Below are 18075 nucleotides of genomic sequence, written 5' to 3'. Positions count from 1 at the left end.
GTAGATCCTCCTGAATGGGCAGTCTGATCGGAGGATCGATGGCCATACCCAGAAGGTGAGGGTAACAGACTCTTTGTGGCCAGTACAGAGCTACAAGAATGACTAGAGCCCGGTCCCACTTGATCTACTTGTGCACTCTGGACAGAAGTGGTACAGGAGGAAAGTCGTACAGAAGTCCAAAGCTCCGCTCACGACGAAAAGCGTCGCCGAGTGAGCGCCGCCTTGGAAACTCCAATGCACAAAACTGCTGACATTGCGCGCTCCCTTCGGAGGCAAACAGATCTAACCAGGGCTCTCCCCACTGATAAGAGACCTTGCGCCACCTCCAGATGGAGACGCCATTCATGATCAACTAGGCACCGATGGCGGAGTTCGTCTGCCCTGGCATTCAGGGAGCCCGCCAGGTGTTGAACAACCAGGGTCATGTCTTGATGTTCCAGCCATGTCCAAAGGCAGGGAGCCTCTTGACCCCATCCCGCCAGGTTTGTTGCAGTACCACATGGCAGTGGCGTTGTGGGTGAACACCTGTACCTATTCCCTAGTGAGAGGAAAGGAATGCTTTCAATGCCAGTCTGATCGCCCAGAGCTCCAAAAGGTTGATATGGAGGCCGGACTCCGCTGGAGACCAGACGCCTCCGATTTCCGCCTCTCCCAGGTGGCAGCTCCATCCCAGAAGGGACGCATCCGTCACCACTGTTAGATCTGGGTGCGGAAGGGAGAGGGATCTGCCTCTGACCCAATCTTGGTTCGTTAATCACCACTGCAGTTGGTGCACAGTTCCCTCTGAGATCTCAACATAGTCGGAAAGATTCCCCTGATGCTGTGCCCACTGGAACTTCAGGTCCCACAGCAGAGCCCGCATATGCCATCTGGCATGATCTACCAGCGGGATGCAGGAGGCCATGAGACCCAGCAGCCTTAGAGTCATTCTTACCGAAATCCAGAATAGAGGATAAATCATCGGTATCATAGCCCGAATATCCCAGACTCGCTGTTTGGGAGGATAGGCCCCGAATCTGCACTGTGTCCAAAACCGCTGGATTAAAGGGAGCGTCTGAGAGGGTGTCAGGTTTGACTTCAGTACATTGATAGTGAACCCCAGCGAATGCAGGAGGTCCGCCATAGTTTGGAGGTGTAAGACAGCCTGAGGCGAGCCCACCTTTAACAGCCAGTCGTCGAGATAGGGGAAGACTGGAACCCCTGATCTGCGCAGATGAGCTGCGACCATTGCTATCACCTTTGTGAACACTGGTAAGGCCAAAGGGGAGCACGCAAACTGAAAGTGCTCATGGCCCACCATGAACCGAAGGGCAAGTGTGGGCCGGCTGGACTGTGATATGAAACGAATAGTTTCTTACCTGTCGGTGTAGTTTTGCAGCTTGAAGATCTTTCTGGATTCACTATGCTGTGCATTATTCCGCGATCTTGTGGTTGGGTCCGGATTCGTAGTCTTTTCTTTTTTTTTTTTTTTCGTAGCCCAGGTGGGCGTCGACATACACCATTTGGTGCACCTCCCGTGACGTCGTCCCACCTTTGGGGCGCCATCTTCGGGTTCTTTTTTCCTTTCCTTTCCTCTTTTTTTTTTTTTTTAACCCTTGGCGATTGATTAATCCTTCTTGTTCCTTTATCTGTATGTTTGTATTTCTTTGATCTTTTCCATTTTACCCCCTCTTCCTCCAGCCTCATCTTCCTGGCGGAGGTGGGTGGGTTCGCTAGTGAATCCAGAAAGATCTTCAAGCTGCAAAACTACACCGACAGGTAAGAAACTATTCGTTTTGCAGCGTGAATCTTTCTGGATTCACTATGCTGTGCATCGATTTTGTAGCGGTTTTCCTAGTTCTGTGGCGGCTGGGTGGTAGATGAGCGTTGGTCGTTGAAAATGTGCTGAAGCACCTTCTGTCCAACCTGTGCCTCCTTGTTCATCTGAATGTCCACGCAGTAGTGTTTCGTGAACGTGTGCACAGATGCCCAAGTTGCCGCGAGGCATATGTCCTGGATGGGCGTGTTCGCCAGGAAGGCCACGGTGGCCCCTTTCTTCCTTGTGGAGTGAGCCTGCGGCCCCTCCGCTAGCTCCTGTCCAGCCTGTTTGTGGCAGAATTGAATAGTGAGGGCAATCCACCTTGCGATGGTGCCCTTAGTCACTGGTCTACCCATGAAGCTAGTAGCAAAGGACACAAACAGCTGTTTCGACTTCCTGAGTTCCTTGGTTCTCTCAATGTAGTGCATCACCGCTCTTCTGGCATCGAGGGTGTGCAGTGCCTTTTCTGCGTTTGTAGTCGGGTTTTGGAAGAAACTTGGTATCTGGATAGCCTGATTTATGTGGAACGCCGACACTACCTTTGGCATGAAGTGTGGGTCCGTTCTCAGGACTATTCTATCTTTGTGAATCTGAATGTAGGGTTCCTGCAGCGTTAGTGCTTGAAGCTCGCTCACCCTGCGTAGTGAGGTTATGGCCACCAGAAAGGCTGTTTTCATAGTCAACATCTGCAGTGTGGCCTTGTGAATGGGTTCAAACGGTGCCTTCATGAGCTCCGTCAGGACCACATTCAGATTCCATGCCGGCGGCGGCAACCTTTTCGGGGGGGCCATCCTTTTGGCTCCTTCCATGAATCTCCTCACCACCTGCGAGCTGAAGAAACTTCCACCTTTTTCACCTCTGGTGTAGGCCACGATGGCCGCTAGGTGTACCCTTAGTGAGCTCGAGCAGAGGTTACTCTTTAGAAGGTGTGTGAGGTACCTCAGTACTGTTGAGTCTCTTGTCATTCTGTTTTGCAGGCCCTTTTTCCGGCGCCACACAGTGAACCTCTTCCATTTTGCGCTGTAGCATTTTCGTGTAGTTGGTTTCCTCGCCTCCCGTAGCACTCGCATCGTGCTCGGCGGCAATCTTAGGTGCGCGAACTCTATGTCTTCAGGTGCCATGCCGCCAGGTTGAGGGTCTCTGGCTCTGGGTGCAGGACCTCTCCGTTTTGCATTGAGAGCAGGTCCTTCCTCCTCTCGAACCTGTATGGGTCGCCTTGTGCCATTTCTTGAATTTGTGAGAACCATGTCTGCCTCGCCCACTGCGGAGCCACCAGGATCAGGGTCATGTTGCTGGTTCTGCACTTGTCGAGCACTCTGTGCAACAGGGGTATCGGTGGAAAGGCGTAGGCAAATGTCCTCGACCAGCTTATCCATAGGGCATTTCCCTTGGATTGCTGATCTGGTTGCCTGGACGCGAAGCTTTGGCATTTTGCATTGTGGCGTGTTGCAAAAAGGTCTATTGTGGGAGTCCCCCATCTCCGGAAGAGTTTCTCCGTTTCCTGGCCATTGAGCTCCCACTCGTGTGATGCTGAGGTCTGCCTGCTTAGCCAGTCTGCCTCCACATTGTCCTTCCCGGTAGGTGAATTGCCAGTAGATCTATCCTGAGAGGTATGGCCCATCTCCAAATCTCCTGAGCTAGGGATGAGAGCGGGAACGACTGTGTCCCCCCTTGTTTGTTGATGTAGAACATCGCCGTGGTGTTGTCTGTTTGGACCAACACCCTCTTGTTGAACAGGTGCCTCTGGAATGCCTTCAGGGCTAGCAGGATTGTTTTCAACTCGAGGTAGTTGATATGGCGGACCGCATCTGCTGGGGCCCATTGACCCCTCACTCTGAGGTTGTCCATGTGCGCTCCCCATCCCTTCTGCGATGCGTCCGTGGTAATGGTCACTGTTGGGATTGGTGGTGTCAGGCTTCTCCCTGCTGTTATGTTGCCTCTGTTCCACCAAGTTATCTCCTCCTGCACTGCGTGCGTAACAACCACTAGATCCTCCCAGCTTCCGTTTGCTTGTGACCATTGTTGTTGTAGCCATTCCTGGAATGGTCTCATGTGCAGGCGCACATTCGGCACCAGCTGGATACAGGACGCCATCATCCCCATCATCTTGCTCACAGCCCTCACTGTCAGAGCTCGCCCCTTCTGGTAGAGCTTCGCCTCCTTCAGTAGAGCCTCTGTCCTCCTCTCGCTGGGCACTACTGTACTGTTGCGGGAGTTGATCTTTGCCCCCAGGAAAATCTTCACCTGCTCTGGTTCCATCGATGATTTTCCCCAGTGGACCGAGAATCCCAGTTTTGTGAGGGTGTCTGTTACGCGTTTTGCGTGCCTCTCGCACTTTCCGCGTGAGTTTGCCTTGACCAGCCAGTCGTCCAAGTAGGGGTAGACATGTATTCCCTGCCTTCGTAGGTGCGCCGCTACCGCAGACAGGCATTTTGTAAAGACCCTTGGTGCTGATTTTAATCCGAAGGCCAGGGTCGTGAACTGGTAGTGTTCTTGTTCGATGTTGAATCTTAGAAGGCCCTTGTGCCTTCTGTTTATTGGGATGTGAAGATAGGCATCCTTGAGGTCCACGGTGACCATGAAGTCCCCTTCCCTTATCTGTGGTAGAACCTCCTGCAGTGAAGTCATTTTGAACCTTTGCGTTCTGATGAACTTGTTTAGGTAACGGAGGTCTAGTATGGGTCTGAGGTCTCCGTCTACCTTCGGAACCACGAAGTAGTTTGAGTAGACCCCTTTGTTGCGTTCTCTGAACGGCACTGTCTCTATGGCTCCCTTTTGCAGGAGTTTCCGCGTTTCTTCTCTGAGTATTGCCAGTTCTTGGGCCGATCTCCGTCTTCCCCTTGGTTTCCTGTTTGGAGGTCTTTTCTCCAAATCTACGCAGTACCCGTACTGCACAACGTTCCGTACCCACTTGTCTGTGGTTATACGCCGCCACTCCTGAAGGTAGAACCTCAGTCTTCCGCCTACTGGTGTCGTATGCTCGTAGGCTCTTGAATTTTCTCTTCCCCCTGATGACACTTTTTTTGCGCCTCACCCTTGGGGTCCTGACGAGGGTAGGCGTCCTCTTGCGTGCTGAGTCACTTTGTCGAGGGCTGTTCGCCCCCTCTCCTCCTTTGGCCACGTCCGTTCCCTCTCCCGCGAAAGGACTGGCCCCGAGGTTGATATTGCCAGGTTTGCTTCTGTTGACCTTGTCCGTGACCTTCACCCTGCTGACTTTGTTGGAACGCCTGGTGCGACGTCCCCTGCTGGCTTCCTCCCCTACCGTAGGGTCTTCGAGGGATTTCCTCGCCTCATTCCCCTCAGCTGTAGGGCCCCCATGGACCTGGCCGTCTCGTTTTCTTTTTTCAGCTGGGTGAGCTTGTCGTCCACTGTTGCTCCGAACAGTGTCTCTCCATTGAAGGGGGTGCCAAGGATGTTGTTCTGCACTTCCGGCTTGAATCCCGAGATTCTTAGCCATGCATGCCTCCTCTCTGTGACCCCTATGGCCATGAGTCTTGCTGAAGTCTCTGCCCCATCCAACGCCGTCTTTATACAGGAGTTGGCGATGTTTTTGCCTTCATCTATCAGGTGAGAGGCTCTCTGCCGGAATTCTTCGGGGAGGTGCTTTACTAACTCCCCCATCTCATCCCAGTGCTGGTACTGGTGTCTATTGAGGAGTGCATTTGAATTCGCCATGCGCCAGTGCATTGCGGCGTTCCTCTCGACCTTTCTTCCTGTGAGGTCAATCCTCCTGCTCTCCTTATCCGGGGGTGGGCCCGAAGTTGCTGGTACGTTGGCCCTTCTCCTGGCCGTGGAGGCTATGATGGAGTCCGCGGTCACGCTACCCTTGATGTAAGGGGGGTCCAGGGAGGAGTGCTTATATTTCTTCTCTGTCCTGGGCGTGATCGACCGGCAGGTTGCAGGTTCCTTGAAGGCTTCTCTCCCCTGATTCATCACGCTTTGTAGCATGGGGAGGAACTGGCTCCTTGCCTGGATGGGGAGCAGTGTCTCGACGAGAAAATCGGCTTTCGGTTTCTCCTCGTCGAGTTTGACGCCGAAGGCCATTGCTGCGCTCCTGACCACCATATTGTAGACCCCGATGTCGTCGGGTGGCGAAGGCCTCGAAGGGTACGTGTCCACGGGCTCTTCCGGGTTTTCGGTGTCGAGATCGTGCCATTCGACGTCGTTGCTGGTAGATGCCGCCGATTCGTAGAACGACCGTTGGTCTTCTTCCTCGGCTTCTTCCTCATAATAGGGCTCTTCTTCCTCTTCGAGTTCCCTTGTCAGCCCTTCGGCGTCGAACTCGTCTTCGACCTCCTCGACGTCCGCCGATGGAACCGTTGGAATCTTGAATTCCTTCATTCTGGCGTCGAACTCCTTCTTTCTTTGAAGGATGTTCTCCATTTCGGCCTCGAGCCGCCTCTTCTTCTTCATCTCGGAGATGCTTTCGGCGTCGACCGCGGGTCTTTTCGATGAACCTTGCGTCGACGTCGAACGTTCTTTCTGCGTCGATCGGCCCGTCTCATGGGATGCTTTCGACGACCCTTGCCTTTCGGCGTCTTTCGGCACCGGGGAGTCCTTATCTAAGGATCCGCTCGGCCTCTTGTCCGTGGTTCCCCCTTTGGACGTCGAAGTTTTCGGCGCCGGGGCTCCCTTCGTGGACTTTGACTCAGATTTTCTCGAGTCACCCTCGTGTTGTCGAGGTACTTTTTGTTTTGCGCTCGACGATTCTCTTACCTCGTCTTCTTTTTTCTTGTCGGTCTCTACGACCGTGAAGTTTTCGGCTGTCTCGGCGACGTGGTCCTCGTCGTCTGAGGAGAGGCCCAGAGCGTAGAGCGTCGGGGGCTTCCCCTTGCCGTCCATGCTGGCGTTGGCCCTTCTCTGCCGCTCTCTCACCCTGAGTGTCTTCGGCGCGAAGGCTGAGCAGGCGTTGCAGTCGATACTCTGGTGATCGACCGGTAGGCAGAGGTTGCAGACCGGATGCTGGTCTCTCTGCGCGAACTTGTGGTGGCAGTTTGGGCAGAACTTGAATGGCGTCTTGTCCATTGCGCTCAGGGTCTCTGAGCGTGCATTCTCCAAGGCCGTCGAAGAAAAAGGGCGCTGGTCCTCCTTTCTTCGCGCTCCTGATGAAATCTTTTCCTTTCCTGATATCTTCTAGTGTTTCTATCGACGAAACTCGCTTTTCTTCCTTCTTCCTTCGAGTGTAATTCTGGAGCTTCCCGATGACGATCCAGACCCAACGGCGGAAAATAGAATCTGAAGATGGCGCCCCAAAGGTGGGACTTCCGCAGGAAGCACGACGACGTCACGGGAGGTGCACCAAATGGTGTACGTCGACGCCCACCTGGGCTACGAAAAAAAAAAAAAAAACCAAAGAAAAGACTACGAATCCGGACCCAACCACAAGATCGCGGAATAATGCACAGCATAGTGAATCCAGAAAGATTCACGCTGCAAAAATAAGCGTTTTGCAAGTCCATCACCACCAGCCAGTGTCCTGGGTCGAGTGCAGACAGAACTTGGGCTAGGGTAAGCATTTCGAACCTCTCCTTACGGACGAAGAAGTCAAGGCCTCGGAGGTCTAAGATAGGACACATGCCTTTGGCCTTCTTGGGTACCAGAAAGTAGCAGCAATAACAACCACGACCTACTTCTGGCACAGAGACCCTCTCTTTAGCTCCCTTGGCCAAGAGAGCTGATACTTCCTGGCGGAGAAGTGCCAAATGATCCTCCGTCATGCAATCGTAAGGAGGTGGCTTGGAGGGAGGGGTAGCCTCGAATGGTAGGGAGTAGCTCCTTTGGACTATTTGAAGAACCCACCTGTCCGACGTGATGGCTTGCCAGTGGAGGTGGTGATGGTGGATCCTGCCTCACACTGGATGCTGATGGGCCTGAAACGTTAGACTCTGAAGGTTTGGAGGCTGCGGCAGGGGGGAAAGGGTGGACTGCCCACCTGCTGGCTGCCTGACCCACAAGGACGCTGGGTCCCACGCCCGCAGCCACGCAGAGGCTGGACAGTGTGTGACTGTGGTTGGGCTGGACAGGACGGGGCTGGGCACCCCTTCTGTAGCCACAAAAGGGAAGAAAGGTAGACTGAGGTTGACATGAGGTAGCTGCAAGGCCCAAGGATCTGGACGTAGCTCAAGAATCCTCTCACCATTGAGCCCATGGCCTGCATGGTTCGTGAACATCCCAATATACGGGGACTCAAGGTAGCGGACACTAGCACAGAGGAGGAAAAGGTCTTGCTATATGTGGATGATATCCTTCTCTATATCAGCAAGCCCACAATAACAATCCCGGTTGTCTTCTGGACGCTTGAAATGTATGGTAAGTGCTCTGGGTATAAAACTGGGGAAAGTCAGTGCTTTGCCACCCTTATGGCTCCATCGACCAGACTGCGCTCCCTCAGAGACTAAAAGTGGAGACTGAGAGTTTAAAAATACCTTGGATTCCATGCGACCCCCGCATAGGAAGCTGTGCTTGACCAGAAACTTGGGACGGGTAATACAGAATTTTCAGGGAGATGCGGAGTGCTGGCGTGGGCTACCCCTGTTGATTTTTAGGAGAGCCACCATCTTCAAAATGATCACGCTTCCCAAACTCCTTAATGCCTCCAGAACACTATTATAAAATCCCACGGGAGATGTTCACCAAAATAGATAGGGAGTTGAGAGCCCAATTATGAAATAAGGGGCACCCCAGAATAGCACTGAAGATGCTGCAGCGCTACGCCTACAATGGCAGGATTGCCCTCCCGAATGTTAGGGCCTACTACTGGGCGGGCATTTGGTGTCCAGGAGCGACTGGATATTTGCAACCCCAGATCACTAGACAAAGTTGGAACAGGCTCAGTTACTGACATAATCGCACCTGCATTACATGTATGGGAGAGGAATCAGACAGCTGCTTCCGGCTACACAGGTGGCGTTGAAAATATGGATAAAAGCCACCAGATTTATAGGATAGGCAAACAAGGGTGACCAGAGAAACACCATTGTGGGAAGGGGCGATTATGCAGGACTTAGGGTAGTTGAGAGGGATAGGCCTGGGACACTATAGGGATTTCCAAGATTGGTGATCTCTTGGAAGATGGAGACTTTATGCCCTTCCCCTCCACTCCCTTCAGAGAGTTCACCAGTTACATCTGAACCCATACCTAAAATATGCACAGTTGAACCATGCGTGGCAGGCCAAGAGAAGTAGACATCCATGACTATGATCCCCTATAGCATAGGTTACTCATGGGCGAGCTAGAGAAAGGGGCAGTTTTACTCACATATAGAACATTCAACAATAACCTGCCCGACACACTGCGTAAGCTGTGAGAAAGATGGGTGAGGGATGTGGGAGAGACAGATGATACTGACTGGGAGGCAACCCTGATGCACCCACAGGAGGTAGCCATAAAGTCTACATTGCAGCTGAGGCAGCTTAAGGTACTGCACCGGTTTTATTATGATCGCAAACAACTACATTAAATGAGGATAATGGTGTTTGACTGTGTGAGATGTAATGTTGGCAGAGGAACTTTCGCGCACACGCTCTGGGGCTGCCCAGTCATTCAGGAATATTGGACCAAGGTAGTACGGGAACTCCATAACATCTCCATAACATATTGGAAGTCGATATTCCACTTGAGCCAAAATACAATCGCCTTGGTATTCCAACTGATGTAGATGTCCCATGGGCCAAACTTCTCTTTAGTAACCCGAGTTTGGTAGTAGCAAACAGAGATGTAGCCAAACACTGGGGGGGGGGGGCGGGGGTCTCAACTTTACGGGAGTGGAGGACAGGGATTGATATGTATACGATAGCTGAGAAGGTCACCTACAAAAATAGGGGGTGTCCACGCCAATTTTTCAAAGTCTGGGGGAATTGGATAAAATATTATGAATTCTCACTGATGGCAAGGCCAGGCCTACACTGTGACAAGCTCAATGTAATGTCACTATGTTTGTCGCAAGTCTTATTTTGTACTGAATCTTTTGCCGGAAGCTGTACAATGTGTGTGCATATGGTGATGATGTAATATCTTACCTCCCTCTGATGTTTATTACTGTTACGGGTTTGCACCACACTTTGTTGTTCGCATTTATAAACAAAATAAACATATTTCATAAAAAAGAAAAGGTCATAGATGTAGCTCTGACCTGCTCAGTCAAGTACAAGAAGTCTATCATAACCTTCGTTATCTCCTACCTCTCACACTGCCTCTTGCACTTAACCAGTAGAACAGACAAGACTGCCTAATCTCCAAGGCTTGTGCCTCTAATATCGCCTAACTTTCACCCTTTGTCCGTTCGATTGGTCAAGTGCATGAGGACTGCATCATGTACACTGCTCGGGCCTCCAGTATTTCCTGTCTCACAATACCTCTTGTCCGTTTGACTGGTCACGTATAGGAAAATGACTCCAGTCCAAGGCTTGTGCCTCTGGCATCTTTTACCTCGCACACTACCTCTTGCACTTGACCAGTTGAGCAGACGATAAGACTGCATTCTGTCCAATGCTCGTGTCTCCGGTAGCTCCCATCTTTCACACTACCTCTTGCACTTGACCAGTTGAGCAGACGACAAGACTGCATTCTGTCCAATGCTCGTGTCTCCGGTAGCTCCCATCTTTCACACTACCTCTTGTATGTTTGACTGTTCAAGTGCAGGAAGACTGCATCATGTTCACTGCTCGTGCCACTATATTTCCCATCGCTCACTCTACCACTTGTCCGTTCGACTGGTGAACTGCAAGAAGACTGCATCATGTCCACTGCTCGTGCCTCCTATAGATCCCACATCACTATTTCTTGTATGTTCGACCCGTCATGTCCAAGGGTCATGCCCTCGATGTCTCCTATCTATCAAACTCCCTCTTGTCCGTTCGACTGGCCAAGTGCAAGAAGACTGCCTCTTGTCCAAGGCTCGTGCCTCCAGTATCTTCCATCTCTCACACTACCTCTTGTCTGTTCAACCAGTCAAGTGCAAGAAGACTACCTTATTGCCAAGGCTTCTGCCTCTGGTATTTTCTATTCCTCCCACAATCCTTTGGTTTTTCAAATGGTCAAGTGCCAAAGCAGTGCATTGTGGCCAAGGCTCCTGAACCTTGTTTATGGGTTTGAAACCACCTGCCTCTGACATGGTTTGGAAACCCTGCGGCCACACAAATAATGAAGGCCAACAAATACTGTTTGTAACCAACCACAGACTTGTGTTCCAAGCTTACTCCTCCAGCACCATGAAAAGGAGACAAAAGCCCCCAAAATGAAGAAGAGGTGTTGCGCAGCAGTCAGAGCGACTGACTCTGGAGCGCGGGGCTTACGGTTCGCTTTCCAGCACCAGCTCAGCATCATGCGACTCTGGGCAATAGCTCACTTAATCTACCCGATGACCCCCAGCGCCCATGAAACCTTAAGGGGTGATATGTTTGCGCCCTACAAATATAGATTACTAAATATAATGAGTGTTCCATACCTTGAGGGGGTTCTCACTCATCCCCCGGCTTCATCCTCATCTGTGCCTGCATCTGGGCGATCATCTGCTGCATACGGCGGAGCTGGAAGGAGGCAAAGAAAAGGCAGTTATTGCCGGGAGCTCAAGTTTAGCTCAAACTTATTCACACACTAAGAATTTTGAAAAGCGTTCACGCCATCTGCACAGTGCATGGCTATAGGTGTCACACTACACAGTCCTGCCGGGCAGCTACCAGAAGCCAAGGACATACAAACTACAGAGCGGACAGACTCACAAGCCAGACACAGGACTCAAGAGTAATTGGATCACTCCATGTGTCTGCTGCACTCTGAATGCACTAACGACCCACAGGAGGGGACATCTGAACACCTCTCTTGCAAGAGCTGGGATGAGGAGGGTGAAGGCAGCTGATATACTGGAACCTCTAGAAAGCAGGACTGTTTTCAGTGTTATTCAACAGTTGTCTCGACACATCAAGGAAAAGGCCAGCAGTGCTACAGGAATGACATATGGTAGATTTAACGCTAAGGCACACTAGGCGCTGTACGAACCTCTTCCATTCGGGTTAGGTCGGGGGACAGGTGGGCAATATTTCCTGCACGGAAGGCTGAGCTGCTCTCAGCCTAACAACGCCTGAGCTTTTGAAATACCTAGTCAGACGTGTACAGGCCAAGCTGCAGCAGTCAGAACCTTCTGCAAGCCTGTTGGACTATTAGTGGTTCTGTAAGTGGATCGGGGTAATGAACCATTAGATAGTGCATGCCAGTCCCACCTCTCTACACACTCTCATTAACACAGGGAAAAAGTGCTAAAAAAAAAAAAAGTGGAAGGACTAAGTTAGGCAGTATACAAGTGACATCACGGTGCATTACATCGCACGGGGCATCACAGGAAGTGGCATCACAACCCATCACCTCCCAATAAGTGACAACAGATCTCAAGAGCTCACATATGTTTAGCAGGTCTATCATGAGTACATTTGAGCACAATACAATATTCAACAAGGAATATGCTACTTACCAGTATGCATCTGTTCTTGGCATGTAGAGCTGCAGATATACAAACTACGCATAGATCGCCATCTGGTGTTGGGCCCGGATGTTTGCACATGTTTTTGTCTTGGAAAGTCTTTTGTAGTCACAAGGTAGGCGATTCCTCCTTTGGATCATAGTGCTCATGGGCATCGGCTCCATCCTCAGATTGTTTTTCGCCAGCAGGGAAATGATGGAGTTTTGTAAGAAACAGGAAAAAAGCCCATGTATACTGTATCTAAATAAGATAATACTGGAACAGATAAAGGTAGCCGGGGAGAAGGGTGAGCGTGTGTAGATCTGCAGCTCTACATGCAAAGAACAGATGCATACTGTTAAGTAGCATTCCGTTCAAGGGATATGAGCTGCAGATTACACACTGTGCATAGATTGTATAGCAGTATCCCCTCCTAGTGGCGACCACCAGTATCTGTTGCAGTAGTTTGAAATATTGTTTTGAGTACAGCCTGGCCCACACTAGCCTGTTGTTTAGTTTGCACATCGACACAATAGTGTTTTGTGAATGTGTGCGGTGTAGACCATGTAGTTGCTCTGCAGATATCATCTAAGGGAATGGTTCCTAGAAATGCCTTTGAAGCCCCTATCTTTCGGGTAGAGTGGGCTTTAGGAGGATCAGATAAAGTACGCTTTGCTTTGTGGTAGCAAATTTGTATACATTTGAGAATCCACCTAGCTATCCCAGATTTTGATATGGGGTTACCTTTGTGTGGTGGTGAGAAAGACACAAATAGTTGTTTGGTCTTACGAAAAGCTTGTGTTCTCTGGATGTAGTAAAGCAGTGCTCTTTTGACATCCAAGGTGTGAAGAGCTCTTTCTGCGACTGTTTGTGGCTGCGAGAAGAATACGGGCAGCTCCACAGATTGATTGAGGTGGAAGGGAGAAATGACTTTAGGGAGGAATTTAGGATTAGTTCGGAGAACAACCTTATTATGATCCATCTGCAGAAAGGGTTCCTGAATGGTTAGTGCTTGTAGTTCGCTAACTCTTCGTAGAGAAGTAATGGCTACTAGGAAAGCAATTTTCCATGTTAAGAATTGTAGCTCACATTTATGTAGAGGTTCAAATGGAGGCCCCATTAGTCTTGTGAGAACGATGTTTAAATTCCACACAGGTGAAGTTGGTACTCTGGGGGGGAATTATTCTTTTGAGGCCCTCCATAAAGGCTTTTATGGCAGGTACTCTGGAAAGCGATAGATGTTTTCTATTTTGTAGATAAGCTGCTATGGCAGCAAGATGCAGTTTAATAGACATGTAGGCTAAGTTGCATCTTTGGAGGTGTATTAAGTAGCCTATGATGTGTTGGATAGACACATCTAGGGGATTGGTGTTGTTGTTATGACAATATATTACAAAACGTTTCCACTTGGCTGCATAGCATGCTCTAGTGGTAGGTTGTCCATCTTCTTTAATGACGTTCATACAGTCAGGGGGAAGGTTAAGGTAACCAAGTTCTAGGACCTCAGGAGTCAGATCGCCAGGTTGAGCTGAGCTGGGTCTGGGTGTCTGATCTCTCCATGGTTCTGGGTTAAGAGGCGTGGAGAGAGGTGTAACTTCTGGTGCGGAACTACAGAGAGTTCCAGCAACGTGGTGTACCACGGTTGTCTGGCCCAAGTTGGAGCAACTAGGATGAGAGTTAAGGAATGTTGCTGTAGTTTGCGCACCACTAGTGGAATGAGTGGGAGAGGCGGAAAAGCGTACGCAAATCTGCCTGACCAGTTCATCCATATCGCATTGCCTTTGGACAATGGGTGTGGATATCTGGCGGCGAAGCTTGGGCATTTGGCGTTTTCTTGGGTGGCGAACAGGTCTATCTGTGGTTGCCCGCACGTTTGAAAAAACGGTCGAAGAACTTGCGGAAGAAGTTCCCACTCGTGGATCTGTTGGGTTTGACGGCTCAACAGATCGACTATGGTGTTTTGGACTCCTGGGAAACGTTGGGCTAGGAGAAAAATGTTCTGAGGTATAGCCCACCTCCATATGTTCTGTGCTACCTGAGAGCGTCAGAGTGTGTGTCCGCCTTGTTTCTGTATGTAGTACATGGCTGTCATGTTGTCCGTGCAGACTAAGACAGCCTTGCTTGATATGTATTTTTGAAATGCTTTTAAGGCTAGGAATATGGCTAGTAACTCCAGGTGGTTGATGTGGAGTCATTTTTGTTGAGGTGTCCACCTGCCCTTCATGGTGTGATGTAGTAGGTGAGCTCCCCAGCCGGAGAGCGATGCGTCCGCTGTCATAACTATTTGAGGAACTGGCTCTAGGAACGGTTGCCCTTTGGAAAGGTTCTTGGTGTTCCACCACTGCAGAGAGCGATAAGTACGGCCGTCTACCAACACCAGATCTGTTAACTGACCTTGAGCCTGGTTCCATTGGCGTGCTAAGCACTCTTGGAGAGGACGTATCTAGAGTCTTGCATGAGGCACTATGAATATGCAAGAGGCCATCATCCCTATGAGTTGCATGTACACTCGAGCTGGAAGAGAGTGTTGCGGTTGGGATTTGGTGAGAAGAGTTTTCATGCTTGCTATCCTGGCAGGACTGGGATAGGCCAGCGCCCTTGAGGTGTCTATTGTGGCACCGAGGTATTGTGTGTGGCACGGTTGCAGATGGGACTTGGCGTGGTTTACTGTGAACACCAGGTCGTGAAGTTGTTGAATAGTTGTGTGAGTGTGTTGTACACACTGATTGTATGAGCTGGCTTTTATGAGCCAGTCATCCAGATATGTGAAGACGTGGATGTGCTGTCTTCTTAGGTGTGCTGCCACCACTCGTGGTGCTTCCGAATGGGAGTTCTTTGAATTGATAGTGCTGACCGTCCACTACGAAGCTGAGATATTTCCTGTGAGCATTGTGAATGGGAATGTGGAAATAGGCATCCTTGAGGTCTAGGGTAGCAAGGAAGTCGTCCTGTGAAAGCAGAGGAAGGACCTGCTGGAGTGCGACCATGTGGAAATGGTCTGAGTGTATGTATAGGTTTAGGGGGTCTGAGATCTAGAATAGGCCTTAGAGAGCCGTCCTTTTTTGGTATGAGAAAATACAGGGAGTAAACTCCCTTGTTTTGTTGGTGCAGGGGAACTGGTTCTATTGCACTTTTTCAATCAAAGAAAGCTTTATTCGATTTTCGGATCAAAATCATAAAAGCATACATTAAAAAGTACAATGAACGTTAAATACAATTAAAGACAGTGACCTGAATTGGAAATATTATTGATATAACTGTCATATGTAAGTCATAAAAATTAATTTAAGAAGAAGCTAGTATTCCTCGAGGAACAACAAGGTCTAAAATGTAGGGTTAGTACTCAAAATGATTGCATTGAGTTCCGAAACCTGATGACCAGTTTTAAGAAGCTAGTTACGGCAGAGATGACAAATTCGTTTTCTAGCTGTAGTAGCCTGATCATAGCTGGTCTACACGTACGGATACCCCAAGCCTTTAAAATTGGTTTCAGAAAAGCCCCCCTTGGCATCTGATAAAATTTACAAAATAAAACAGTGGATATTTGATTGAACAGAGATATCATCACAAGGGCATAGTAAAATTTCATTTGACCAATTATTACAAACAGGAAAGGTGATCATACGAAAAAAAGTGCCAAGTCTAAGACGGGTCAATAGCATTCGGGCATAGCAACTTGACTGGATCGACAGGTACCCTTGGAGCCCTTCATGAACAGTTATTTGCTGGTATTCAATGACTGTATTTTTAGTTTTTTCCAGATTCCACCTTTTATTTGTTAGATGGTTGAGAGCCAGCTCTCTTAGCGACTTTCTGGACACCATTTCCATACTTGATGGCCTCACAAAAAACTCTGGATGTCCGAGGTCCGTTAGCATGTTCTTTACATAGGTGAGCCATTTGATATTACTTATTCCATCAAGTTTGAGGCAGTCAGTGATTAAATCTGTGTTTAATGAAGTCTCAGGGGTAACCCAAATTTTATGCCACAATAATATAGGCGCGATTTTAACAACATCAGAAATGTACAATAAACCCAGCTCAATGTGTACAATGTAGGTTGCTGATGATTTGGGGACCCCTAATAAATAGCGCAGGAACTGATTCAGTTTTTTGTATCAGTTGTGGGTTTTCAATTCCCCAAAGGCCAGACCCATAAATAGTAGTAGAGATACATTTTGCTTTATAGATTGAAATCAATTCTTTCACGGGTCTTCCACCTAGTTTGGCCGCAAAGTTTTTCAGGGCTCCTATTGCTCGGGTGAAAGCTAGATGTCTGGCATTTATTGCTGCGTGCCAGTTACCCTTCCTGTCCAAATTTATTCCGAGGTAAGAAAATCGATCCGTGGTCTCGATCCTCTTGCCATCCAGGAAAATTGGACAGGGTGCTTTCTTTGTCCCGGGACCATAAGCCATGGTGTATGTTTTTGTAGCGTTAATTTTTAGCCCTCTGTCTCTCATGTAGTTAGCAAATTTCAGGACGGCCCGCTGTAGGCCAATCCTGGTTCGGGACATAATGGCGGCATCATCAGCATAAAGGAATAATGGTGCCGATGTTCCCAGGATAGTTGGGTAATCGTACTGTGACTCCTTTAAGTATTGACCGATGGAATTTATATATAGGGTGAAGAGAAGGGGTGCTAAGATGCACCCCTGTCGCACCCCTCTCTTAATAGGGAACTTGTCAGAGCACTCACCCTTGTTGCCATAACGTACCCTGGCACCTGCGTCCCTATACAGTGCTTTTATGAACTGGAGAATGTTAAAATCTATGCCCATTTCAGATAATGTGGACCATAATTTCTCGTGGTCCACACAATCGAAAGCGGAACTCAGGTCCACAAAAGTAACAAAAAGGTTACCCTTTTTAGCCTGAGTGTACTTAGATAAAACTAAGGCCAAATTTAAACCCTGCTCTATGGTGCCTTTACCCGATCTGAATCCGTACTGTAAGTTTGATACTATGTTATTCTCTTCTGCCCAAAGTTGTATCCTGTTTAAAATTACCCGGCCGGCTACCTTCATTAATGCATCTAGTAGTGATATTGGCCGGTAGCAGGTGGGGTCATTTCTGTCTCCTTTTTTAAAAATTGGAACTATAGCTTCGGACCAGGACGATAAAAACCCATGTCGGTTGGAGTGGTTTAAAACATTTGTTAGCAAGGGAGCCCAAAGATCAATCTCAGCTTTGTAGACGTCTATCGGGACTCCGTCCGGGCCCGGTGCTTTACCTGAAGGGCTTTCTTTAATTGCGTTAGTGACCTCCTGACAGGTAAAAATTATACCTAGCGGGAATATGTTCAATGAGTTTATAGAGTGTTGGGTACCTGTCCCATCAATCGTGGGATTAACATGGTCAAAGTTATTAACTTTGTCATACAGGTGTTTAAAATGGTTAACCCAGATTTCCCCATTGATGGCTGTATCTATAATGTCTGTCTGTTTGTTCTGTAGATAAGGAGCATTTACCGCTTTCCAAAAAGCTGTATTATCCTTAGATTTAGAGGCTTCATGAAGAGCCGACCAAGCCTCTTCCCTCAGGGCTAATTTCCTTGATTTTACAGCCAGCTGATACAGCTTTCTAGCTTGGCGAATCTCCGCAGGGCATTTTGTTGTTGCATGAAATGCCCTTTTTAGAGCTTTGAGTGCTTTTGTGCAGCTTTTATCAAACCAACCATTACTGTTATTGGGATTAGGTCGGTACTCCCTTGTTAGCAGCTTTTTGAGTTCCAACTGTATTTTTAGTAACGAGCTCATAATTTGTGATGACTCCTCAATTTCTGACAGACAAGCATATCTTCTTGAGTAATTACAGTTAAATTG

The 18075-nt window shown here is 49.0% G+C and overlaps 1 protein-coding gene across 2 annotated transcripts in view; it reads right to left on the bottom strand.

Annotated features, from left to right (window-relative positions):
* The window catches only part of SEPTIN2 (septin 2), a 321415-nt gene that overhangs the window by 65951 nt on the left and 237389 nt on the right, over positions 1-18075 (bottom strand). For both annotated transcript variants that reach the window (XM_085633398.1, XM_085633399.1), the window contains exon 12: positions 11245-11326. In XM_085633398.1, coding sequence (XP_085489524.1) covers positions 11258-11326 — 69 coding nt within the window. In that variant the 3' untranslated portion in view covers positions 11245-11257. The remainder of the gene's footprint in view (positions 1-11244; positions 11327-18075) is intronic.

This window comes from Triturus cristatus, chromosome 11, assembly GCF_964204655.1.
Source record: "Triturus cristatus chromosome 11, aTriCri1.1, whole genome shotgun sequence".
In the NCBI taxonomy this organism is placed as follows: Eukaryota; Metazoa; Chordata; class Amphibia; order Caudata; family Salamandridae; genus Triturus; species Triturus cristatus.
Note: the sequence above shows the minus strand (reverse complement) of the source record. Positions and strands in the feature narration are given on the sequence as shown.